Genomic DNA, 25,676 nt, shown 5'->3' with positions numbered 1-25,676 from the left:
ACGTAGGCAAATGTAATTAAAAAAGAGGCAGAAACCTAAGTGAGCATCGTTAGAATTTATAACCTAATAAGTCTTGCGCACAGGAGGAATCAGGAGGACTTCACCAGCCTTTGGGAATGAACTGCTCTTCCCTAAGAGGTAACATCACCATCCTTTCTCAGCACTGAGGGAACTATTACAGCAGCAAAGGTACTTTTAGCAAACAAGGACCCAGAGGCCAGCAGCTGACGGTAGAGTGAGAAATGTGTGTTGCCCAAGAAGCAAGCTGCCGGGCAAGGGGGATGGGTTTGACCTTAATGGTCCTTTAAGCAGGACCATTTCTTAGTGACCCTTAGACCCAGTCTTACCTCTTTGCTGTTATTTAGTGAAAAATTAGCTGCAGAAGTCTGGATCACTTTGGGTCCTAAAGTGTAACAGGGAAAGAAAAAAGCAGGTTATAACTATACTGATAATTAATGTTGATTTTTTTCAAATGCCAAGAAAGATTCATATATTATACAGAGGTAGTCTTTTTCCTGGTCTATCTTTAAAGGTTTTATATATATATATATACACATATATATATATATACACACACACATACATAAACACACACACATATACGTGTAAAACATACAAACAGGGCTTCCCTGGTGGCGCAGTGGTTGAGAGTCCGCCTGCCGATGCAGGGGACACGGGTTCGTGCCCCGGTCCGGGAAGATCCCACATGCCGCGGAGCGGCTGGGCCCGTGAGCCATGGCCGCTGAGCCTGCGCGTCCGGAGCCTGTGCTCCGCAACGGGAGAGGCTGCAACAGTGAGAGGCCCGCGTACCGCAAAAAAAAAAAAAAAAAAAAAAAAACATACAAACATAGGAACACAGGCACACAGTACCCACTCTGCTGCACGTGCTGACTGCCCAACGCAAGTGAACACAACATGACCCCATGCAACGCACACTATGTCCATGGGGCTCTGTGTGTGCAGACCCCCTCCCTTGCTCTCTGGGAAGGCTCTCTCTGGAGGGCTTGGATTCAAGAAAGCATTAACGACACAGACACTATCTATATATTTTGTAGAAAGATTTCTGCTAAAAAAATTAAGACACATTTATCCATTCATCCAATTAATCCAATCTTCCAAATTATTAAGTTGAGAATATTTTTTAAAAAGTATATATACTAACAATATACTCAAGGCTTTTCCCAAAATAACATAAACACGCTTCATAGAATCTTATACTGTAATATTTCAGAGCTTTGGCCTTAAAAGAAGTAGTCAAAGGAAACACTGTGAACCTGATTTCATTTACAACTGGGTTTGTCCTGAAGCAAACACTTGCAGCTTGAGAGGCCAGTGTTCCGGCTGCCTCCGTGGCCACGCCCAGCCTGTTGCCAACCACCCTCCACTTGGAGGAGGAGATACCTGAGTAAAAACCTGAACCAGTGCAGGAGCATGTCTCTGGGGCACATTCTTGCAGGCTGAGCAGAGATGTCTCTGCGTAGGAAGGAGGTGTGCACCCACAGAGAGGCTTACTTCTTTTTTTTTAAATATTTATTTATTTATTCATTTATTTTTGGCTGCGTTGGGTCTTCGTTGCTGCGCGCGGGCTTTCTCTAGTTTCAGTGAGAGGGGGCTACTCCTCACTGCGGTGCGTGGGCTTCTCATTGCGGTGGCTTCTGTTGCTGTGGAGCACGGGCTCTAGGTGCGTGGGCTTCAGTAGTTGTGGCACGCAGGCTCAGTAGTTGTGGCTCGCGGGCTCTAGAGCGCAGGCTCAGTAGTTGTGGTTCGTGGGCTCTAGAGCACAGGCTCAGTAGTTGTGGCTCGCAGCCTCTAGAGCACAGGCTCAGTAGTTGTGGCGCACGGGCTTAGTTGCTCTGCGGCATGTGGCAACTTCCCGGACCGGGGCTCGAACCCATGTCCCCTGCATTGGCAGGTGGATTCTTAACCACTGCGCCACCAGGGAAGTCCCAGAAAGGCTTATTTCCAACGGATTCACAATCGGAGTGCACTCCTGTCCCAGGAAGTAAGGCAGCCTGGCTTCTCAGGAAGAACTAAGAACTGGGAGTCAGGATAAGTCTAGGCTCGAGTCTCAGCGAACAGGCTTTCTGGACCTCATTTCCTCATCTGCAAAACGAGGTGACTGACCCAGTGGTCCCTTGGGCGCTCTGAACTCTGAACTCCTAATAACCTTTTACTATGGAAAGTAACCAGAAGCAGAGGCCTTGTGTGTCTCCTCGACTAGGCCACACGGTGCCCAGGTAACTGGCTACACATCACGCTGGGTGCGTCTGTGAGGGTGTTGCTGGACGAGACCACCTCTTGAATCAGTAGACTAAGTAAAGCACACTTCCTCCCAATGTGGGTGGGCCTCATCCAAATCACCGAAGGCCTGAACAGAGCACAAGGCTGAGTAAGGGAGAATTCGCTCTCTTCCTCGGGGCTCTCGGTCTTCAAGCTGGTACACGAGTCTTCACCTGTCTTCACACGCAGGAACGCTTACACCATCGGCTTTCCTGGGGCTCCAGCTTGCCGACTGCAAACCGTGCCGCTTCTCGGCCTCCATAATCATGTGAGACACTTATAATAAAATCTCTCTCTCTCATCCACCCCCCACCCCCACCATCTCTCTCTCTGTATCTCCTATCGGTTCAGTTTCTCTGGAGAACCCAGACTAACACAGATTTTGGTACCAAGAGTGGTTCTAGAGGAACCGCATGTCAAGGGTGAGTATTCTGTGCTGGTTCTGGGGTTTCTGGAATTGGTTCTCTGACCTGATTAAAGATGCTAATGACTGTATGTTCAGTAGTAAAGAGGGCACTGATAGTTCATGAACACAGGCAAAATATTCCCTTTAGATGCTCCTAATCAACCATTTATTATGAGAAGCAAGGAGGTAAGTGACTCTCTTTACGATACCGTAGAACATTCTTGGAAAACTAACAAACATAATGAGGCTTGCTGGTTGCTCCTAAGGTCACTGGACAAAGTGGTGAAAGAAAAGGATGCGCTCAGGGATTTGCATTCCCAGCTCAAGTGCCACACCCACGACCTGAAAGCGTCTATGTGTGCCCTGGAGGAGACCCTTATTTCCTGTGGCCACAGCGCTGAGAGTGCTGAAAATCAAACCGGAATCTCATCCAGCAACTAGTGGAATTACACCACTGAACTCCCAGCCTCGCAGGGTGTCTTGATGCTAAAGTGACTGCACTGACTGGGAGAGAATGGGATCCTGTTCCGGGGACGTGCAGGAAGATCCTGACGAAGCTGGGGACACTGAGCTGCTAAATTCTCACGAGTCCTTTCCCGGTGGAAGTTCTCCCCATTCCCGGTGGAAGTGGCCTTCCCACCTCCTTCTGTGGGATTAGCCCTGCATTGCCTAAGGAATCAGTAATGGCAGCTGCCGTGCAGGACGATGCTGATCCTCCTCATGACCCGCCCCCCACCCCTCTTCACCTCTAGATCTATAACTAGACTCACATCCCAGCAGGCCCAGCGGTGAGGCACGTGACCCATGAGGACATGTGCTACACTCCAAAAGAACTACTGGAGTCTTCTGATTTTTTTTTTTTTTTCTCCTGTGGTACGCGGGCCTCTCACTGTTGTGGCCTCTCCCATTGCGGAGCACAGGCTCTGGACGTGCAGGCTCAGCGGCCATGGCTCACGGGCCCAGCCGCCCCGCGGCATGTGGGATCCTCCCGGACTGGGGCACGAACCCGTGTCCCCTGCATCAGCAGGCGGACTCTCAACCACTGCGCCACCAGGGAAGCCCGAGTCTTCTGATTTATACAGACAGAAGCCCAGGGAACACGTATGGGATAATGGTGGAAGGAACATAAAGTTGTCTCAGGCCAAACTTACAGATGTGGGCTCACTAAAAAGAGATTCTGCATGGAAAGTTGTAGCTCAGGTAGTCGGAAAGGACTCTAACAGTCTGATTGGGTGGTTGGCTAAAACGTGGACCAAAAGGTGGTTCCCGGTGAGTGAATTAGAAACGCTGCACCTGCCCAGGTGTAACGCAGAGGAGGGGAACCAGAGGCTTAGGGAGCTGCATTGCTAGGGTGGCTCTGTCGTTTAAGACCTACTGGGAGATTCCAGAAGACACACCTTCCACCACTGCTGTGAGAAATAAAGTTGTGCGGGGAGACCCGAGCATCCTTAAAGAGCTCTATGACTGCCCTCTCTGCAGGCCAGGCCTTACCGTGGCAACTATGGTCCCTGAGTCGGGAAAACAGCATGCAGAGGGAATAAGTGGATCCCAGCAGTGGCGGGGCCGTGTAAGATGAGGCGAGTGAGCTCACGTAACAGGCTGCAGAGGCACAGCAGCGGTCAGAAGAGACCAGTCCCTGCAGACCTACGGCGTTAGCTAGCTGCTCATGGGGTCCCTAGAAGTGAAAGACACAGGAAGCCTACCAAATCATTACTTGATCTGCATAAGCAGGAAAGTTCTAGATCAAGTGAACAACAGCCTAACCTGTATCATAAAAACAGAGAATGACAACTCATCAGTAGTTTCCAGATTTGAGCCAGCTTACAGACCCGAAGGCCCTTGAAAAAAGGGAAGGTTGGGTCCCCTTAAGAAAGAACCCCAGTACACTGCCGAGCATTTATACTGTTAATCATTCGCCCAAAGAAACCTATAGCCTTTTACCAGGACAAATGCATCAAGGGAAAAAGATCAGACGTTTACGGAACTACTGGACACTGGCTCTGAACTGACACTAATTTCAGGAGATCCGAAACATCACTGTGGTCTACCGTAGCAGGGACCTATGGAGCCCAGATGATCAGTGGGGTTTTAGCTCAGGTATGTGTCACAATGGGCGCAGTAGGTCCCCAAACCCATCCTATGGTTAATTCCCCAGTTCCAGGATGCATAATTTTTTTTTTTTTTTTTTTGCGGTACGCGGGCCTCTCACTGCTGTGGCCTCTCCCGTTGCGGAGCACAGGCTCAGACGCGCAGGCTCAGCGGCCATGGCTCACGGGCCCAGCTGCTCCGCGGCATGTGGGATCTTCCCAGACCGGGGCATGAACCCACGTCCCCTGCATCGGCAGGTGGACTCTCAACCACTGCGCCACCAGGGAAGCCCCCAGAATGCATAATTTGAATCGAAATACTCAGCAGCTGTCAGACCGCCACATTGGTTCCCTGACTTGTGGAGTGAGGGCTATTACGGTGGAAAAAGCACTAGAACTGCCTCTACCTATGAAAATACTAAACCAAAACAATATCGCATTCCTGGAGGGATTGCAGACATTAGTGCTACCATCAAGGGCTTGAAAGATGCCCACCACATCCCCATTCAACTCACCTATTTGGCCTGTGCAGAAGCTTAACCAGGTGGTGATTCCAGTTGAGGCTGCTGTACCAGATGGGGATCCACTGCTTGAGCAAATCCACACATCCTCTGGTGCCTGAGATGCAGCTACTGGTCAGGCAAGCACCCCTCTCTCCATCTCTGACAGTAAGGCCCACCAGAAGCAGTTTGCTTCCCACTGTCAAGGCCAGCACTACTCCTTTGCTGCGCTACCTCAAGCTGTATCAGCTCTCCAGCCCCATGTCACGATTTAGCTCACAGAGATCTCCATCATCTTTCCCTTCCACACGCCATCACACTGGCCCATTACATTGATGAGATCATGCTGACTGGACCTACTGAGCAAAAAGTAGCAGCTACTCTGCACTTACTGGTAAAACATTTGGAGTCAGAGGGTGGGAAATAAATCCAATTAAGATGCATGTGCCTTCTACCTCAGTGAAATTGCTAGGGGTCCAGTGGTGAGAGCCATGTCGAGAGATCCCTTCTGAGGTGAGAGATAAGTTGCTGTATCTGGTCCCTCCTACAACCAAAACGGAGATACAACGCCTAGTGGGCCCCTATTGGATTTCGGAGGCAACGTGCTCCTACTCTGGGTGTGACACTCTGGCCTATCTACCTGGTGACCCGAAAAGCTGCCGGTTTTGAGTGGGGCCCAGAACAAGAGGAGGCTCCTCACGGGTCAGGCCACCATGGGAGCTGTTCTCCGCTCGGGTCACGTGATCCGGCAGATCCAGTGGTGCCTGAAGCACCAACGGCAGAAAGGGAGGCTGTTTGGAGCCTCTGGTGGATGAATCTCAGCACACGCCCTGAGGGTTTCGGAGCAAAGCCCTGCCGTCCTCCACAGACAACCACTCTCCTTTTGAGAAACAGCTCTTGGCCTGACACAGACTGAACGCTTAACCACGGACCAACAAGTCACCATGTGACCTGAGCTGCCCATCAGGACCTGGGTGTTACCTGATCCATCAGCCATAAAGCCGGGTGTGCACAGCAGCACCCCACCATCGAATGGAAGTGCTACATACGTGATCCGCCCGAGCAGGCCCTTGGAAGGCTCAAGTCACACGAGGAAGTGGCCAAATGCCGCGGCCCCCACTCCCGCGACACTGCCTTCTCCTCCCAGCCCACACCTACGGCCCCACGGGGAGCTCCCCGTGATGAGCGGCCGGAGAAGAGAAGACGGGGCCTGGGCTCTGCCCGATGTGCGGACGCCACCCCCCAGTGGACAGCTGCAGAGCCACGGCCCCTCTGTGGACACCCCTGAAGGACAAGGTGACGGAAATCCCCGCAGTGGGCAGAACCTGGAGCACCTGGCTGCTCACGTTGCTCGGAAGGAGAAATGGCCTGATGTGCAGCTGTTTACCGGTTCTTGGGCTGTGGCCACTGGTTTGCTGGATGGTCAGATACTCCGAAGGAACGTGATTGGCAAACTGGTGACAAAGAAATCTGGGGAAGAAGTATGTGGCTAGACCTCTATGAATGGGCAAAAAAGGTGAAGATGTTTGTGTCCCATGTGAATGCTCGCCAAAGGGTGACCTCACCACAGGGTGACCTCAGCAGCAGAGGATCCTAATTATCACGTGGAGAGAATGATCCATTCTGTGGATCGGTATCCACCCGTCATCGCCTAATGGGCTCGTGAACAAAGGGGCCACGGCGGCAGGGATGGAGGTGACACATGGGCTGGGCAACGTGGACGTCACTCACCAAGGCCGACCTGGCTACGGCCACCGCCGAGTGCCCAACCTGCCAGCAGCAGAGATCAGCACTGAGCCCGGCATCACACCCTTCCCCGCGGCCATCAGCCAGCGACCTGGCGGCAGGCTGATCACACTGGACCACTTCCATCGTGGAAGGGGCAGTGTCCTGTCCTGACTGCAACAGACACTCTGGGTATGGATTTGGTGTCCAATTACGTGGAGCCAATTCTCCCATAGCCGGTATACACAGGTCCAGGAATCCAGGGGTGGAAATGGGCACGGCACCACTATTACCCCAGGCGACCCACTAGCAAAATGTGTGCTTGCTGTTCCCACAGCCCGACGCTCTGCTGGCCTAGAGGTCTGAGTTCCACAGGGAGGAATGCTTCCACCTGGAGACACTGCGCTGGAATTAACACCGCCACCCGGCTACTGTGAGCTCCTCATGGCTCGGAGTCGACAGGCAAAGCAGGGGGTTCCTGCGTGGGCCAGGGTGACTGGCCCTGACCCCTACTCCACACTGGAGGCAGGGAGGAGTACATCTAAGGAGATCGTTTAGGGCATCTCTCAGTATTACCAGGCCCTGGGATTAAGGTCAATGGAGAACTACAACAACACAATTCAGGCAGGAACACTAACGGCCCAGACTCTTCAGGAGTGAAGGTTTGGGTCATCCCACCAGGTAAAGGACCACGACCAGCGGAGGTGCTTGCTGAAGGCAAATGAAATGTGGAACAGGTCATGGAACAAGGTAGTTATAAATAGCAGCTATGACCACCTGACTAGTTACAGGCACAAGGACTTTAACTGTCATAAATATTTCCTCCTTACTTTGTCATGAGTATGTTTGTGTGCATAAATACATACACTAAGCAAATACCTTTGTTTTCTTCCCTCTCTTATTCCCTTATCAAGTAACAGAAGCTGTATTATTGACCTTATATCACAGTATTTAAGTTACCGGATACGAAGAAGAGTAAACATCACTCCAGGACCCTACGTGCTCTCCTGCGGAAGGGGCCGTGAGGTCTGGGTTATATGCAGGGTAGCTGTCATCACGTCAGAAGGAACAATGACCTTGTTATTGTCTCTATTTGGAGATCAGGTATGGTTTAAGGAGACGTGCATGGATGCCAAGTTGACAGGGGGTGGATCTGTGAGGTTTATGTACCCAGATATCTGGTTGAACATTATTCTAATTGTGCACTGAAGGTTTCTGGATGAGATGAACATTTGAATGGGTAGCTGAGTAAAGCGGGCTTCCCTCCCCAGCGTGGGTAGGCCTCAGCCAATTCACTGAAGGCCTGAATACAGCAAAAAGGCTGAGTGAGCGAGGAAGAATTTGCTCTCCTTCCCTGACTGTCTTCAAGCTGGGACATCAGTCTTCTGCGTTTGGATGGACTTGGGCTCAGAACGGAACTTACACCACTGGCAATCCTGGGTCTCCAGCTTGCTGAATGCAGATCTGGGGACTTCTCAGTGTCCAGAATCACGTGAGCCAATTCCTTACAATAAAACTATATACCTGAATCTATATAAACAGATCTGGTTCTGTTCCATATATACATACTGGTCTGTTTCTCTGGAGAACCTGCTAACGCTAGTACTCTACAGAAGGAAACGGCGATGGAAATCCTGACGTGGTCTTTTTCATCTCAGCCTTGGTGCAACACTTTTCATTTCTGCAAGAGTGGAGAAGGTTTCATATAATCATGGATGTTGGTGCTTAAGGAAACAAGAGTGGGCTGAAGTGCTGTGAGACTGGAGACCCAGGAGAATACTAACGCCTCCCCTACCAATCTTGACGGACAGTTGTGAAAATCAAGTAAGATAACCGAGGTGTCTCGTGCTGTGACTCATGTAATTGGGATTCCTTGGTGAATTCACGGGGAGAAAAAGAAGAGGCTGGACACAGCCGCTGTTGTCACCATCCTCATCTTCATCAGCAGGAGACAAATGGCACCTAAATAACCACCCTCTCCCCCAGCTTCCTCAGCCCATTCACTACCTAAGCTTCAGTTCAGGTCAAGAAACCAGCCTTTTGGGACTTCCCTGGCGGTCCAGGGGTTGAGACTCCGCGCTTCCACTGCAGTGGGCACGGGTTCGATCCCTGGTCGGGGAACTAGGATCCCACATGCCGCACAGCGTGGCCAAAAAAAAAAAAACTAAAAAAAAAAAAAAAAAGAAAAAAAGAAACCAGCCTTTTGAGGCACAACTGCCTCTGGGATAGGTTAAGCCCAACTGTCTTTCACACGTTAATGTTAAGTGCTGTAGTTAAATAAACTACCCTCACTGAAAAGGGTATTTAGGAGGGCAGGAGGAACAGCCTAAGCAGGCTCCTGATCTCGTACCCGTGGACTGAAGAGACCTGGGTTTCTGGAAACCTGACTTTGGTTCTCCATTTCCCATCTGTGTGAAAGGGGGCTGGACTGGGTGATTTCAGAGGCATTTTCGAAGCTCAGATGGTGATGGGTGGCTCTTCCCCTCAAACTGCACCTGCAGGCTCCCTCCTGCTCTGGGTGTCGCCACAGCAGCCTCCCTGCTCCTCAGTGGCCTTCCCCGCCCCTGTTCACCGCTATCTCCCTCCCTCCCCAGAATCTGCTGCACTGGAACCATTTATATGGCCCAGCTCCCCAATCAGCCAGCACGTTCTGGATTCCCCAGCACCCAGGCGGGGCCTGGAACCCAACAGACTCTTCCAACACAAGGTACATGGTCAAGGCCGCCTGGCGCTGCCAAGCTGAGTGTAGGCCCTGGCTGCTCTGCAGGGCAGGACCAGGGTCACCCCTCCGTGTGCCACCCTCCATGATGGGGCCGTTAGGAGGTGAGAGCAAGTGGGTACAGCTGGGCCGGGCTGAATGGCACTGCACCAAGGTAACCATAAACGATAAGATGGTCAAAAACTGTGCCTCACCTCAGGGAACAGTCCCAAAGTCATTCTATGAAGACACCAGCACCCTGATACCAAAACCGGACAAAGACACCACCAAAAAAGAAAATTACAGGCCAATATCTTTGATGAATATAGATGCAAAAATTCTCAACAAAATATTAGCAAACCAAATCCAACAACATATAAAAAAGATCATACACTATGACCAAGTGAGATTCATCCCAGGGTAACAAGGATGGCTCAACATACACAAATCAATCAATGTGATACTGCACAGCAACAAAAGACAAAAACCACACGATCATCTCAACAGATGCAGAAAAAGCATTTGATAAAATTCAACATCCATTCATGATAAAAAACTCTTATCAAAGTGGGTAAAGAGGGAACCTGTCTCAACATAATAAAAGTTATTTATGACAAACCCACAGCCAACATAATACTCAACAGTGAAAAGCTGAAAGCCTTCCCGCTAAAATCTGGAGCAAGACAAGGAGGCACACACTCACCACCTCTATTCAACAGAGTACTGGAAGTCCTAGCCACAGCAACTGGACAAGAAAAAGAAATAAAGCATATCCAAATTGGAAGGGAAGAGGTAAAACTGTCATTATATGCAGATGACATAATGCTATTTATAGAAAACCCCAAAGAATCCATGCAAAAACTATTAGAACTGATAAACGAATTCAGCAAGGTAGCAGGATACAAGATTAACATACAGAAATTGGTTGCATTTATTTACACTGACAATAAAATATCAGAAGAGAAAGTAAAAAAAAAAATCCCTTTTAAAATCACATCAAAAAAATAAAATACAGGATTTCCCTGGTGGCGCAGTGGTTAAGAATCCGCCTGCCAATGCAGGGGACACGGGTTTGATCCCTGCTCCAGGAAGATCCGACATGCTGTGAAGCAACTAAGCCCATGCGCCACAACTACAGAACCTGCACTCTAGAGCCCTCAAGCCACAACTACTGAGCCCGCGTGCCACAACTACTGAAGTCCGCACGCCTAGAGCCCAGGCTCCACAACAAGAGAAGCCACCCCAATGAGAAGCCCGCACACCACAACGAAGAGTAGCCCTCGCTCACCACAACTAGAAAAAGCCCACGTGCAGCAACGAAGACCCAATGTAGCCAAAAATAAAATAAAAATTAATTAATGAATTAATTAAAAAATACTCAGGAATAAACCTGACCAAGGAGGTAAAAGACTTGTACCCTGAGAGCTATAAACACTGATAAAGGAAACTGAAGATGATTTAAAGAAGTGGAAAAATATCCCATGTTCTTGGATTAGGAGAATTAATATTGTTAACATGGCCATACTACTCAAAGCAATCCACTGATGTAATGCTATCCCTATCAAATTACCCATAACATTTTTCACAGAACTAGGACAAATAATCCTAAAATTTACATGGAACCATAAAAGACCCAGAATTGCCAAAGCAATCCTGAGGAAAAAGAAGAAAGCTGGTGGCATAACCCTCCCAGACGTCAGACAATACTATAAAGCTACAGTAATCAAAATAGCATGGTATTGGCACAAAAACAGACATATGGATCAATGGGACAGAATAAAGATCCCAAAAATAAACCCATACACCTATGGTCAATTGATCTTTGACAAGGGAGGCAAGTACATACAATGGAGAAAAGACAGTCTATTCAGCAAGTGGTGCTGGGAAAGTTGGACAGCTGCATGTAAATCAGTAAAGTTAGAACATACCCTCAAACCATACACAAAAATAAATTCAAAATGCCTTAAAGACTTAAATATAAGACATGACACCATAAAACTCCTAGAAGAGAATATAGGCAAAACATTCTCTGACGTAAATTGTAGCAATGTTTTCTTAGGTCAGTCTCCCTAGGCAATAGAAATAAAATAAAAAATAAACAAATGGGACCTGATTAAACTTATAAGCTTTTGCACAGCAAAGGAAACCATAAACAAAATGAAAAGACAACCTATGAACTAGGAGAAAATATTTGCAAATGATGTGATTGACAAGGTCTTAATTTCCAAAATACACAAACAGTTCATACAACTCAATAACAACAACAAAAAAAACCCAATCAATAAATGGGCACAAGACTTACATAGACATTTCTCTAAAGAAGACAGAGATGGCCAATAGGCACATGAAAAGATGCTCAACATTGCTAATTATTAGAGAAATGAACATCAAAACTACAGTGATGTGGGGCTTCCCTGGTGGCACAGTGGTTGAGAATCTGCCTGCCAATGCAGGGGACACGGGTTCGAGCCCTGGTCTGGGAAGATTCCACATACCACGGAGCAACTAGGCCCATGAACCACAACTACTGAGCCTGCACATCTGGAGCCTGTGCTCCACAACAAGAGAGGCCGTGACAGTGAGAGGCCCACACACCGCGATGAAGAGTGGCCCCCGCTCGCCGCAACTAGAGAAAGCCCTCGCACAGAAACGAAGACCCAACACACCCAAAAATAAATAAATAAATTTATAAAAAACAAACAAACAAATAAACAAAACTACAGTGATGTACCACTTCACACCAGTCAGAATGGCCATCATTTAAAAAATCTACGAATAACAAATGCTGGAGAGGGTGTGGAGAAAAGGGAACCTACACTGTTGGTGGGAATGTAAATTGGTGCAGACACTATGGAGAACAGTACGGAGGTTTCTCAAAAACTAAAAATAGAGTTGTCCTATGATCCAGCAATCCCACTCCTATATGCTTATATCCGGACAACACTATAATTCAAAAAGATATATGCACCCCTATGTTCATAGCAGCACTATTTACAATAGCCAGGACATGGAAACAACCTAAATGTCCAATGACAGATGAATGGATAAAGAAGATGTGGAACATACATACAATGGAATACTACTCAGCCATAAAAAAGAATGAAGTAATGCCATTTGCAGCTACATGGATGGACCTAGAGCTTATCATACTAAATGAAGTCAGAAAGAGAAAGACAACGACCATATGCTACCACGTATATGTGGAATCTAACATATAACACAAATGAACTTACTTACAAAACAGAAACGGTCTCAGACAGAGAACAGACTTGTGGTTGGAGAGGAGGCGTGAGAGGGTTGGATTGGGAGTTTGGGATTAGCAGATGCAAACTATTACATATAAAATGGATAAACAACGAAGTCCTACTGTACAGCACAGGGAACTATATTCAGTATCCTGTAATAAACCATAATGGAGAAGAATATGAAAAAGAATATATAATAGGTATAACTGAATAACTTTGCTGTACAGTGGAAACTAACACAACATTGTACATCGACTTCACTTCAATTAAAGAAACAAATGGAAAACTGCTGCTCACCTCTGATCCCCACGAAGACGGTCAGGCCGAAACAGACGAAGAAGACGACGAACACGAGGACGAAGTGGCGCTTGGAGAGCGTGTACAGCCGCATGGGCGCCAGCCTGCGGGGAGAAGCCGGGGTGAGGGGCGGCGGGGCGAGGGCCTCCCCGACCTGCGAGCCCTCGCCTCAGACGAGGACCTATTCTCAAACCAGGTGACTCGGCTGACGAAACCACCTAAATAACCTCAGTGACCACTGCTGGGGTGGGGGCCATTCTGGTATGTTCTGGGCCTGGCACCCCGTGCCGCAGGGGGTCAGGCAAACCCCACCCTCGTGGCAGGAGAAGGCGCTTCAAAGCCCACTCAGGGCACGTTCGCCAGGCCCCAGAGTGGGGCTGAACCCCTCCACACCCCTGTTTTCAGCAGCTAGAGCAGAGTCCAGGCGCAGGGAGGACCCTAACTCCTCACACGCAGAGGCCACAGTCAAGCCCAGACTGGGGGTTCCAGGCGCCCCGGAATCGTATGTCCTAGCCGATCTTCCCGCCAGCCCCCAGCTTTGTGTTTCCTGTCCAGGGCTCCCCCCGTCACTGGCCTCACCCGTCGTGGTGAAGCTCAGCCTGGCCTTCACTTGGGGTCTGCTTTTGATGCAACTCAGCAAGCTGCCGCGGTTTTCTGCGAGTGACACCGATATGAAGGCAAAGCAGAGGATGCGTCCTAACACCCTAGCATCGGCTCCCTCCTATTCATCCCTACTTCCTTCTTTGGTCAGAAGAAAATGGTGGTGGGGTAGGTCTCACCGGTCTTTTAGAACTCCCTACACCAGGAGCCGGGAAACAGAAGGGAGGTCTGTGAAGGACAGACAAAAACGCTGGAGAGCGGCAGGTCCTCAACGCTGCCCCTACAGGCAGCCCCAGACAGGCTGGAACGCAGGCGCAGGCCCAGCTCCGATTCCCCCGAGACAAAGGGGAGGCCGGCCCCCCACCTGTAGCCCGCCGAGGAGACCCAGAACCCCGAGAGATGAGAGCCAGGGGGGTGTTCTGTCTTGCTTTGCTCCTGACCTCCGCTTCCGTGCCCAGCGCTTCCTGGTCTGGGGAGCTGGGCGGGCAGGAGGAGTCTCTCGTGCCTGCCTCTCGGGAAGGTGATAACAGCCCCCCACCGGGAGGGGGAGAATAGGCCTCTGAACCGGAAAGGGAGGGAAGGCTGTTTGCTCTTGCGGTATCAAGTTCACGGCCGTGTGCACACACACACCCTCTCCCTTACACCAAGGCAGCCAGTCCCGAGCTGGAAACCAGCTGGGCGGCATCTCAGGGCAAAGGTGGCCCTAAGTCTCTCTGACGTGGCTTCGCTGACACTGAGTCAGCGCTTTCCTGCCAGGCCCCGGTGAGTGAACTTTCAGGTCCGCATCCCCGTGCTTCACTGGGTGACGGGACCAGCGAAGAGATAAAGGAACCAGTGTCTTTCCCTCGGGGACTCAGGTCTGAAGGCTGGACCACCAATGACCCCGCTGTGCGTGGGGAGTGAGAGCTCGTGAATTAAGTGGCCTGATCCCAACTCAGATTTTGGACCCTAAAGATCCTAAGAGGCCCGAAAGCCTTACACTATTAGAGCCAGAAATCGCGTCAGGGTGGAAGTCCGGCTCCTTGGATTGGCACACGGGGAGCCCGAGGTCTAGAGACGGCAGGACTCTTGCCCAAGATGCCACAGCTCTGCCGTTGGCGGTCCCGGCGCTGCCGGAAGGAGGCTCTGGGAAGCAGGACGGAAGCGAGCTGACCCCGCCCCCACCCCCCACCCCACGAGGGCCTCTGTGGAAGCCGGGTGGGGTGCAGGGCTGGCACGAGGAAGGGCTCCTGTGTCGCTTCCCTGTCCCCTCCTCCCCCTCCCATGAGAGGCCTCAGCACACCCTGCAGAGGGAAGACTTCCTCGTAGCTGCGCATCTCCACGTGGAGCAACAGTGCATGAAGCTAAACGGACTAGATGCTGGGGACGTGCAAACACGGTCAGGTGTGAACAGCACTGCCCCGATGCCGACCTGAGCGCTGACAAACGTGCCACGGGTTCTGGACACCGACACGAGGGGAAGCCCCGTGAAGGGTGCGCAGAAACACTCGGTGCTGTCTTTGCCACTCTCCTGTAAATCGAAAGTCGTTTTAAAAAATTACACAAAGTCATTCACGGCCCCCCCTCCCCCGGGCTGCTCTCGGGGTGACCCTGGGGCTCTGAGGGGCACCAAGAGCTCCCCAGCAGAGGTGGAAGCACAGAACAGAGGGCTTGGAAGCAGAAGAAAACAGAGTAAGAAAAGTTACATCTAAAATTTGATTTTTAAAACATTACCAACAAAACGCATTCTCAATGATTTACTATAAAAGCCCAGCTACTCAGCAGGTGAGAAGGAGCGCTGAAGAAAGAGGCTTCAGAAAGACGATGGCACAAGGCCAAACGCCCGCGGCACACGGACCACGCAGGGTCTTTTTCCAGTTTTCTCCTCGGGAACTCAATAAAGGTCTGTCGTTTCCCCTTCCTTTTAACTTCCACTTCAATCCCATTTATGAGATACGTTCCTGCCTCGGCAATCGAGCCTCACCCAGCTGGACAAAAAAAGACACGGAGGCAGCAAAACGAGCCCCCGCGTGAGCAGATGTCACCGCACAAGCAGCCCCGCTGACCAGGGCTTGCTGGGGACAGGGTGGGCAACGGGCCTCGTTCCCCTCCGTCCCCGTCTCCCGAGCGACAGGACACCACCTCAGGCAGCCTCACGCCGGGGGGACGCTGCAGCCCCCGTGTCCCGGGCGGGGGCCGGCGCCCAGACTGCAGGACCCAGCCGGCGACGCCTCCGTCTCCACCGGCCTGCTCACGACGCGTCACCGAAAGCTCTGACGCAGTTCGCCGAGAACCCAGAGGCCGCCGGCACCTCGGGGACCGCACCTGATTCCCGACGAACCACAGGCCCACACGGCTGACCACAGTCCACGGAACGCCCGGGCGCCGTCGTGACGGCTGGAGAAGCCGCGGCGGCGGAGAGTCACGGAGAGCAGCCCGGGCCGCCCCCGCGGGCTTCGCCCGGCCCCTCTCCGCCTCCGGCTTCCTGCCCCGCCGCGGCACCCGGCAGCTCCTCTGCCTGCTGCCCATGCCCCCTGCCTGCTGAACAGCCCGGCCAACGTAAAGCAGCCCACAGCCGGCGTGTCCCCGTGGGCAGACAGCCGTCACGCCGCCCTGTGATCGGGCCACCGGCCGGAGGAGCACCTCTGCAGAAGCCAGACTGCGACGCGGAAAACAGACGCGGCCGAGCACCCAGCGGGCTCCGAGCCACCCTCATCTCCTCCTCTACAGCCGCCCATCCCCTTCTGGGAACTCTCCAGCCCAGAGTCAGGACCCCACGCGGGCCCTCCAACACCCGTGGACCTCCTGCTTCCTCGTTAACGGTCCTTCCGCCTCCAGGACCATCCCCAGCGTCCTGCCTGCCCCGACCCCACTCAAACCTCGTGGCTCCCAAGACACTTTCCCTTAGGAGTCGTACATCCCATCACGGTCAATAGGTTTAAGACTGAACCCATTAAAAAACAAAATAACAGAAACGAAAAACCTGCTTCCACTGCCCATTTCCGGCCTCTCGCCTTTCTCCATCCCCACCTCCGGAAACCCTGGAGTCACGACCTCCGACGTCCGTCTCTCATTCATCCCACACAGCCAGCCCGGAAGAGGTGACGCCTCTCTTCTGTGCACCCCCAGCACACCAGTCCCGTGGTCCAGGCCCTCATCACCTCCCACTCGGCCCCTGCGGCAGCCTTCCAGCTGCGCCTTCCCGTGCGGGTATTATGGCACTGTTAACATGCTGCCCCGACACAGAGAGCGACTCGACTGAGTTCAAATGCCTTCCTATGGCCTTCGAGGCCCCCAAATCCGCCCCTAAATTCCCACCGTCCTGCATGTACCCTGCGAGAATCACTACCTCCTTAGCCACCACAGCTGCCTTCTCAGGTAGGGACTACTAACAGCCCCATCTCACAGATGAGAAAGCTCAGGCTCAGCAAGGTAGGTGACCTGCCCTAGATCTCAAAGCAGAGGCTGCACTCAAACACAAGCGTCAGACTCCAGGGCTTAGGGCTTAACTTCTATAAAACTTCCCACCGTGGTCAAGCCTGAGTCCAGACTACCCAGCATTCATGGCTCACCTGTGTGTCCCACCTTCTCCATGAAGCTTTCCCTCGCTTCTCCACCTCTCATGGCTGCCCAGGCCTTTAAACCACTACAACATGTGTGGCCTGCACTACATAGCTGAGTGCCTGAAAATAAAGCATCAATCTACCCACATGGACACCAGACAGACACATGGTGTGCATTCAGAAAACATCTATTCGACTCAACTTTTGTTAGTTTTCTCCAAAGCGTTCATGTCGTTCCCTCAAATTGGTGGTGAGATGCTACAGAGCAGGGAAAGGGCTCCCCATTTCCCCATGCAACCTGGCCAGGTCAAGCACAGCTGCCGACGCAATCTTCTACCTAGGTAACCACGGCAGGAAGACTTCCTACAAAACCCTGCCAGCTCATGATCAGTGTCTCTCTTTTTCTTCTCTTGATGGGTCCCATACATCAGTCTTCCTCTCCAGGTCCATGGATCTTTCCACACTCAGGCATCTAAAACACACACTTGAAAATTCTGGTCTCTTTGGAGCCCCCATGCCCTTGGAAGACCTTTCAAATGCAATGGAACAGATTGTTGCCTTGGCACCAGCTTGTACTCTTTAGGTTCCTGCTAAATTAATCTCAATTTTCATGGGTAACTTACAATATCACAGACATATTTCCTAGAGAAACTAAAAACACATTTCTTGGAAAGCCAACGCCCAAAATTGCAGCTTTAATCCAAATCACTGTAAGCCCTGCCTTCCCTCCATGATGCATATTCATAACCACTTCCAAGAGACGGCTTCCAAAGAAGGTGAATCTTTGGAGACTTCAATTCCCATGAGAATGGCTGGAAAACTTATTCTGTAGGGCTCTGCACAGGTGAGCACCATCTTCACCTTACTGGGGCTCCTTGGCATGACGCTGCTCTAGGCCTCTCTTCTCTACTCCCACTCCCCAGATGATCTCATCCTGTTTCAGGCTTTAGAGACAATGCACATGTGGGCAATTCCACATTCGTATCTCAGCCCAGCCAGACTCTGGACTTACATGAAAAGCCTACTTGACAGCTCCACTTGGATATCTGGTAGGCATCTCAAGTGTGACGCATTGAAAACCAGACCCCTGACCTCCCACTGAGGTCACACCCTTGGTCAGATGCCCCTTCCTTCGCTGGCCAGCGGGAAAGCCCGTGTCCCCATTAGGGCCATCGAGCACTCCCGACAGGCCACAGCCAACACTCCTTTTCCCACTCAGCACCTCTCCCTCCCACGCAGGTCTCACAGGAGTTAATAAAGCAGCACTAGAAAGAAACTGCAGGAGAGGTGAGTACTCGATGAGCCTCTTTATGGGCCTGGAGCAGAATGACCATGAAATGGACAGAACTCGGTGAGCAGAGAAGGCGAGAAAACGCCTCGAGGTGCGTCTCTAAGCGAAGCGGAGAGCAGGATGGGAGGACACCAGCACCACAACCTCTGCCTTTGACGGAGCCCCCGGGACGACCGGCATGCAGCCGGGCAGGAGAAAACAGCACCGGGAGCTGCAGGGGTCTCGGAATCACGCTGCATTTTTTTTTTTTTTTTTAAATCTGAAGACTTCTTTCCCAGAAAAATGCCATCATGGATCTTGTCCAATTTTGACACATCTTTATGACACCACAGAATTACATATTTTGTCTCAGCTCATCAAGTCATGGTACAGCAGGCAGGTAAGACTGAAACTGTTCCGGGATTACAAATTTTGCTGTTTGCTCACCTCATACCCAGATTTCCCACTTTAGAATTAAAAAATTAGAGTCTGGGCAGTAGAAAGGGATTTTTGATCTCTCAGTCTGTTCTCAAGTTTTAGTTAGGATTTTATTTTTCTCATAATCTGTATAAAAATCATTTGTCTCCCGGGGCCCAGAGCACTGGCCTGGTGCCCATAAGTCTGGGTTCAAATCCTGGCTCCCCCACTTCCCTGGGCAACCAGGTAACTTCTCAGGATGTTGGCATCCTCGTCTGCAAACCAAAGACAGGCAGAATGACACCCACAGGACCAGTGGGAGCACAGACGAAAAATGAAACACTTAGAACAGTGTAGTAAGCACAGAGGAAGAACTCAATCATGTCAGTTATTAATAGTAATGGTTGTGCTCTTCCCCTGCCCCCCCCTTTTTTAATCTCAGTTTTCATCCAACCGATATCCCTGATGATTCACTGCGTAAAATGTCCCCTCCTCTGGTTCAGAACCCAACCAACTGCAGGAAAGGGCAGGAGGAGTCAGTGTTCCCTATGCACCTACTTGGTACCCAGCCAGGTGCTTCCCTGTGAGGCAGGTATCATCAGCCCATTTTATATATGGGAAAATAGAGGCTGGGGAAAGTATACACCTGCTGAGGTCCCGGTCAGCAGGAGACAGAGGTGGGATTTGAATCCACAGGGTCAGGGGTGGAAACGAGGCCCACCACTCCCTCACTCTTTGGCCCCCTCACCAAACTTTCCTTTTTAAATAACCCACCATTTAGTGGGGTTTGAGAGGGAGAAACTCTGAGAAGAAGAACAGAATAGGAATTCTGAAATTTCAATCAACCAACTTGAATATATCACAGAAAAATTATCTTTAGTTATTCAAAAAAGCCATTATACAAACATTCAAGGCCCAACGACCTCAAAAAGTATTTTAATGAACGATGCTCTAAGCTCCTCAAGGAACCACGAATTCACGTGTATCCTTGCCAGGCCGCAAGCCCAGTGACTCACAGCCAGGAGCGCGTTGGTCAGGTCATGGATTACCCTTCCCACTGCAAACAGAACAAAGAAGCCGGCCACATGCTGGGCAGCGTGGCCCTGTGGTTAAGAACTTGGGCTCTGGAGGCCGACTCCCTGGGCTGGAAGGCCCCTGCACCACTGACCAGCAGGGTGACCTGGGGGGAACAACGTCACCTCCCGGGGCCTCTGGTTCCTGAACTGTAAAATTCAGGAAACTGAGGGACCCCACCGCCGAGGGCTGCTGTGACAATGAAGCGAGTTACGACAAGGGAGCCTTGCTAACAGTCAGGGCCAGCTGTTACTGAGGCAGGGGAGTATATCGCCCTCAAGACTGTGGGCCCTAGAGCCAACTCCCGGGCTTCTATCCTCTGTGACTTACTAGCCATGACCTGGAGAAACGCACTTGACTTCTCTGCACCCCCGTTTTCTCATCTGTAACACTGGGATAAGAGAAACTTCTTCATGGGAAGGGTGTTTATGAGGCTTACGTGAAATGACGTACGTGAAGTGCCGCAGCAGTACCTGGTACACGGTAAACGCTATGTCATCTTTCATTAGCTTTAGAGATCCTTCTGGCTCAGAAAAAAAATTATCCGAAGGGATGCGATCCTAAACAACTCTATGGCTGCAGGAACAGGATTGTGCCCCAGGTCTACTGCTCAAGCACCAGGACACTCAGAAGGCCTGGGCCACAGCAACCACAGCAGGACTCCACTGTGCTCACTGGTGTCACCCCTTCGCTGCTGCAGAGAAGAAGTCTAAACAACACATTTCTGCACTTAAATGCACCCAGGATGAAGGAGACATGTAAAACACACTCTTTAAAAACTGGCTGTAAATACCAATCAAGACACACACAAGAGGCAACCTGAATCAAGTTTGCAGAGAAATGCTAGTTAAGAGCAAAGCAACAAATGAACCTGAGAAATCTCAGCCACGCAGGGCCCACGCAGGAACAGCTCAAACAGGTGTTCCTGTTAGTCACGTTTAGCAACTGATTGAGACACGACCTGCCCCATCCTCCCCACCACCACCACCCCAGGAACTCTCAGCGTCTCTTGCTTCCCTGGCATCATCAGAAAAGGAATGGAGTTTGCAGGAAACTTAAGCATAAAGTTTTAAAACTGGGAACTCTTTTTTTCCGACTGGTTTTGGTGGCAATCTCTCCTGCCCTCTTGAAAAGAATAGGCTGGGCTGCACCTGCAACAGGGAGGTCAGTGCAAAAGGCCTGTGTGAAATCCCCCGGCCCCTAGGCGTGCTCCTGCAGGCCCCTCTATTCTCTTCCAATCTCCCCCAGCCCGCTCCTTCTCCTGGCTTCTCTTCCCGCTCCTGTCACTTCTCACCTTTGTCGCCATGGACTCCTTGTCACACCTGCCAACAAGAGCACTTTGACCCTACCAGGCGCTGAATTCCCGTACACACTTCAGATTTTCAGGCTTTGTTTGTTTGTTTTGGTAGGATGTTTATTGGCTGCCAAAGACTTTTTTGTGATTTGCAGGTCCATGCCGTTCTGAGCGCTGGACGATGGTGGCTGGCTGACCTCCAGATAAGCACACCCCTGGCCCCTTGCTCAACAGGAGAGCATCCGCATGGCCTACCCTCCGCGGGGGGAGCAACTCGAAGACTCCACTCAAGTCCTTCATTCAAACTGTGGTTTTACAGCTCCTCCGTTAGTTACTGGCTCAGCCTGGTCTACTTGGCTGTCAAGTAACAGAGCACAGGACTCCCGCAGGAGACACGGACTGCAGTCAGCTACCACCCACACGGCTTCAAACTCTCTGCCTCTCCACGTCCTAGGGAGATCACGCCACCACACGCCACCCCGGCTGCCGTGCAGCGCGGGCCCAAGGAGACTCGGTATGCGAGGACCTCCTAAACATGCTACATTGTCACTCCGCCACAAGGTCACAATTTCACGCAGTATTCCCAGCGGTGCTCTTCACATACGCCACAAATGAACGGCGCCCCCGGAGCTGCACGGAGGCAATACTGCTAGCCTATCTCCGTCTAGGGTTTAATTAAAAGAAAGACCCCTAAAACACCCATCTGGGACTGACATTTTGTGCAAGTCCGTTTTCCTATGCTGCGTTAAAGTGATCAAGTCAGAAACTTCTACAGAAGCAGGAGGAAACACCTTTCTTCCACCACACGTGTTTGCATTCAGGCAACACGCTCAGAGTCTCTTATGTCCCCAGTCAGAGAAATCAGCAGGGGTCCACTGCAAACCTCTAAAACCTCAAATGCACAGAGAAACTCACACAGTCCCGTCTTAGGGCCGCCTTCAGTTGTGGGAACCTGCCCGCCCAGCCTGCTCCACGCTGCCGAGCCTCCGGGCAGCCCTCTCGCCACATCTGGAACTCAGGTGCTAAACTTCTTTTTAATTCTCTCCTCCTTTTCCGCATGTCCCCTGAGGGGCACCCAGGTGACTCTGCTGCATCAAAAGCAAGCTTTAGGGATGGCGTCCATGGGGCCCTGGACGGGTTTTTCCTCATTAAAACCCCTGAACTTCACGGAAACAATAGGTCCGAAGTCAGCATATTGTAAAACTCATAAACCTCGGTACCCCCCGATCTAAAGAGGCTGCAGCGGGCTCCCAGCGCGGCAAAATCACCAAAACGCCAATGGAGAGCGCCTCTCTCCACCTGGCGCTGGGCTCCAACACAAAACGCAGTAGGGCGCCCAGGGCGCTTTTCGTAAGACGTGACGAACAGGGCCACTGCCCGGGGCACGGGGTCACCACCTTTCCAGCGGGGAGGCCGGGCGGGGGCTCCGGGAGGGACCAGCCACTCCTCAGCCATCTCCTTGGAGCTGCCCTGGGGAAGGACGGGGGTCACCCGGTTCTCCGGGAACCAGCAGGGCCAGGGCTGGCCTCGCAGGGCCTTCCTGAGATGCGCTCGGGCCAAGGCCCGCCCCGGATCCCTGACCCCGTCTCCGCTGCTAACTCCGGCCGGGCCGGCAGGCCCGTGGAGGGGCCCCTGAACCGAGTCACCCCCACGAAGCCCCGGCTGCGCCCCGAGCTCCACGTGGGCGGGGGGCCCCGCGGCAGGGCTCCCGGGAGCGGGACGCGGGAGCCCCAAGTCCGGGCCCGGGCGCCCGGGGGACCCCCGCCCCGCACCCACTCACGCGCCGCCCGGGCCTGCACTCACGGTTCCATCGCGGGGCCCCGGCTCTCGGCGCCGGGCGGGCTCGGGGCACAGCAGCCGCGGCAGCCGCAGCCGCAGCCAGAGCCGGAGCGACGGCGGGCCGGGAGCAGCCGGCTCCCTGCAACTCGTCAGAGCCCGACGCTCGGCCGCGGTCACGTGCGCGGAAGCGGCTCGCGCGGCGGGGGGGGGAGGGGCCGGGGGAGGGGGCGCCGGCCGGGCTTTGAGGGCGCGGGCGGGGGCCCGGCGGCGCGTCCACCTCCCCTGCGCCCCGGGAGCGCCGAGGCCGCCCTGGGAGCGGGGGGCGGGGGTCAGACTAGGGTTCACAGGAGAATGAATGAAGGACCTGACTCTCACTCCTTGTCCCTAGCCGAGGGAACAGCACGTCGATTCAGTCACCCTCCTGCATCAGGGCGTGAGAAAGGCCGTGGGAGCCCATGAATGCCCTGCCGTTGTCTGAAAGACCCCTTGGTGTCTGCAGTTTTCTGGGGGGAAGGATCTATACGTTTTCATATTCCCAAAGAGGTTTGTGACCCCGAAGATGTTAAAAGCCAGGGCAAACCTCTGACGCCCCCAAGTGATGACGACAGGAGAGCCTTCCCAGCTCTTTCCCGTAGCCTCTCCCGCAAACCTTGTCTGAATCACAGCTGCCATAGCGTGCAGATTTTCCGTCCGCTGTGCAAGCGCCGTCCCTCAGGAAGGATGTGGGGTGGAGGCCGGGCAAAGCAGCAGCCCGAATCCTAGGAATGACAGAAGACACTCTGGAGTGGGGAGGAGAGGGTGCTTCCTGACAAGACCAGGGAACACAAACGCCAGTAGCTCTGGGGACAGGGGGCAGCAGCGGCTAAAGGGGCAGCTGCCACTCAGCGCTTTGAGGGCGCCTGACTTCAAACATGACTTTTCGTGTGATATCCTTTTGATTCTAAAATGTTCGAAACTAATTCAAAAAAGATTTCAAACTCTGAGCGTGAAAGAAAACACACGTGCTGGCGGCATTTGCCCAGAGGCAGCCCGTTTTTACCACCCAACTGAAGCAGGATTATCTGGTATAGAAATGCCTGCTCTGAGGACTGTGCCAGCCACCCCGCCTCCCTGAGACATCCCCACAGAGCCCTTGCTGTTTTCCGATGACTCCAGGCTTTAAAAGAGGTGACATCTTTGAGGCCCAAACTGCCACCTGGTAACTGCTCCAGGAAGTTGGTCCTCCCTTGAGCTGCGGCCCAGCATCACTTCAATCACACTTATCCTCAGTTATTTTTCTTCCAACATTAATTGAGCTCTCAGTGTGGGCCGGGCACGCCTCTCAGCTCTAGAAACACGAGGTGAATACATGGGCAGGTCCCTGTCCTCCTGGGACTAGCCTTCTAGTGGAGGACACAGCCAGCGAATGAAGACTAACCAAATAATTACACAGTCATCACTGTGATGGGAAAGGAAGCGGATGGGTGCTGTGAGGTGTCTGTGACCAAGGGAGGGGAACCATGTATTCTGGGGCTCAGAGGAAGCTGGTCTGACCATCAGCCATCCGGCACAGGACACTCCTCCACGTTCACCTCCAGGCTCCCCTCCTCTGAGCGCGCTGCTGTGTGGTGAGCTCCCTCGTTAAGCTCTGAAGGGAACATGTATCAGGGGAGGCCTGTATCAGCCTGAGCGTGAGTTCGTCCTCTGGCAGCTTCAACCCATTGGGCCCATTATTCCATTCTCAGGTCGTCCCCCCAGCTGTCCACTCAGGTTCATGCTCTCCAGTGAGGATAACCGGTAAGTGCTGAGCACCTGCAAAGCCTAAGCCCTGAGCCAATGAATTCTCTTAACAACTTGATGACTTATCAGTGGTCGTTGTCCTCATTTATAGCTAGGAAACTGAGGCCTGAAGACGTTGCCTGATTCTCTCAGGAACCACTGATAAGAACCCAGCATGACCTGACCCCATTGTGGGACCTCCAGTGTTGGTGTATCATGCACTGATGAATGTGACAGGGATACAGTGACCAGCTGAGGTCGGATGCAAATGGGCCGCCAGCTGCAGTCTCTCTAACCACAGAGACACTCAGATGCTAATGGACCACCATCTGTAGTCCCTAACCACAGAGACACTCAGCCCACATTTATCAACTCTGTTCTTGTTTTAAAATCTTCTAAAATCCAGTTATGCTATGTCCACAGTATTCCCCAGTAATTTCATTTAGTTGGGAAATTTGACCCATGGGTAAATGAGGATATATGTATTTGAAACCCTGCCTTGCTTCAAAAAGGATCAAGATGTTAGAAATAAGATTGGCCTGACACCACGTATTCTTAGAAAAACGCTGCTTATACCTAACGTTCACTTCATTTTCTAAGGGCCAACAAACCATCCTTTTAAATAATTTCCTTCTAGAACAGGACCAAAGTCAAGCCCACCAGTCTGCAGCTTGCTGACTTCCACTCACAGCTGTTTTTCGGAG

General features: G+C 52.0%; 1 protein-coding gene across 6 annotated transcripts in view; it reads right to left on the bottom strand.

Annotated features, from left to right (window-relative positions):
* Positions 1 to 23,901, bottom strand: part of TMEM181 (transmembrane protein 181) — a 48,312-nt gene extending 24,411 nt beyond the window's left edge. Inside the window, exons 1-3 of one of the 6 annotated variants that reach the window (XM_081250714.1) lie at positions 23,864 to 23,901; positions 13,239 to 13,342; positions 348 to 403 (exon numbers count right to left, since the gene is read on the bottom strand). In XM_081250714.1, the coding sequence (XP_081106840.1) occupies positions 348 to 403; positions 13,239 to 13,342; positions 23,864 to 23,886 (183 nt within the window). In that variant the 5' untranslated portion in view covers positions 23,887 to 23,901. The other 5 variants (XM_081250715.1, XM_081250713.1, XM_081250717.1 and 2 more) reach the window with 5 other exon arrangements.
* Between the last annotated feature and the right edge of the window lie 1,775 nt (positions 23,902 to 25,676).

The sequence above is a fragment of the Mesoplodon bidens genome (genome assembly GCF_964165515.1).
Source record: "Mesoplodon bidens genome assembly, chromosome: 12".
Lineage (NCBI taxonomy): Eukaryota > Metazoa > Chordata > Mammalia > Artiodactyla > Ziphiidae > Mesoplodon > Mesoplodon bidens.
The sequence above is the reverse complement of the archived record's forward strand: the minus strand, read 5'-3'. Positions and strand labels throughout refer to the sequence as shown.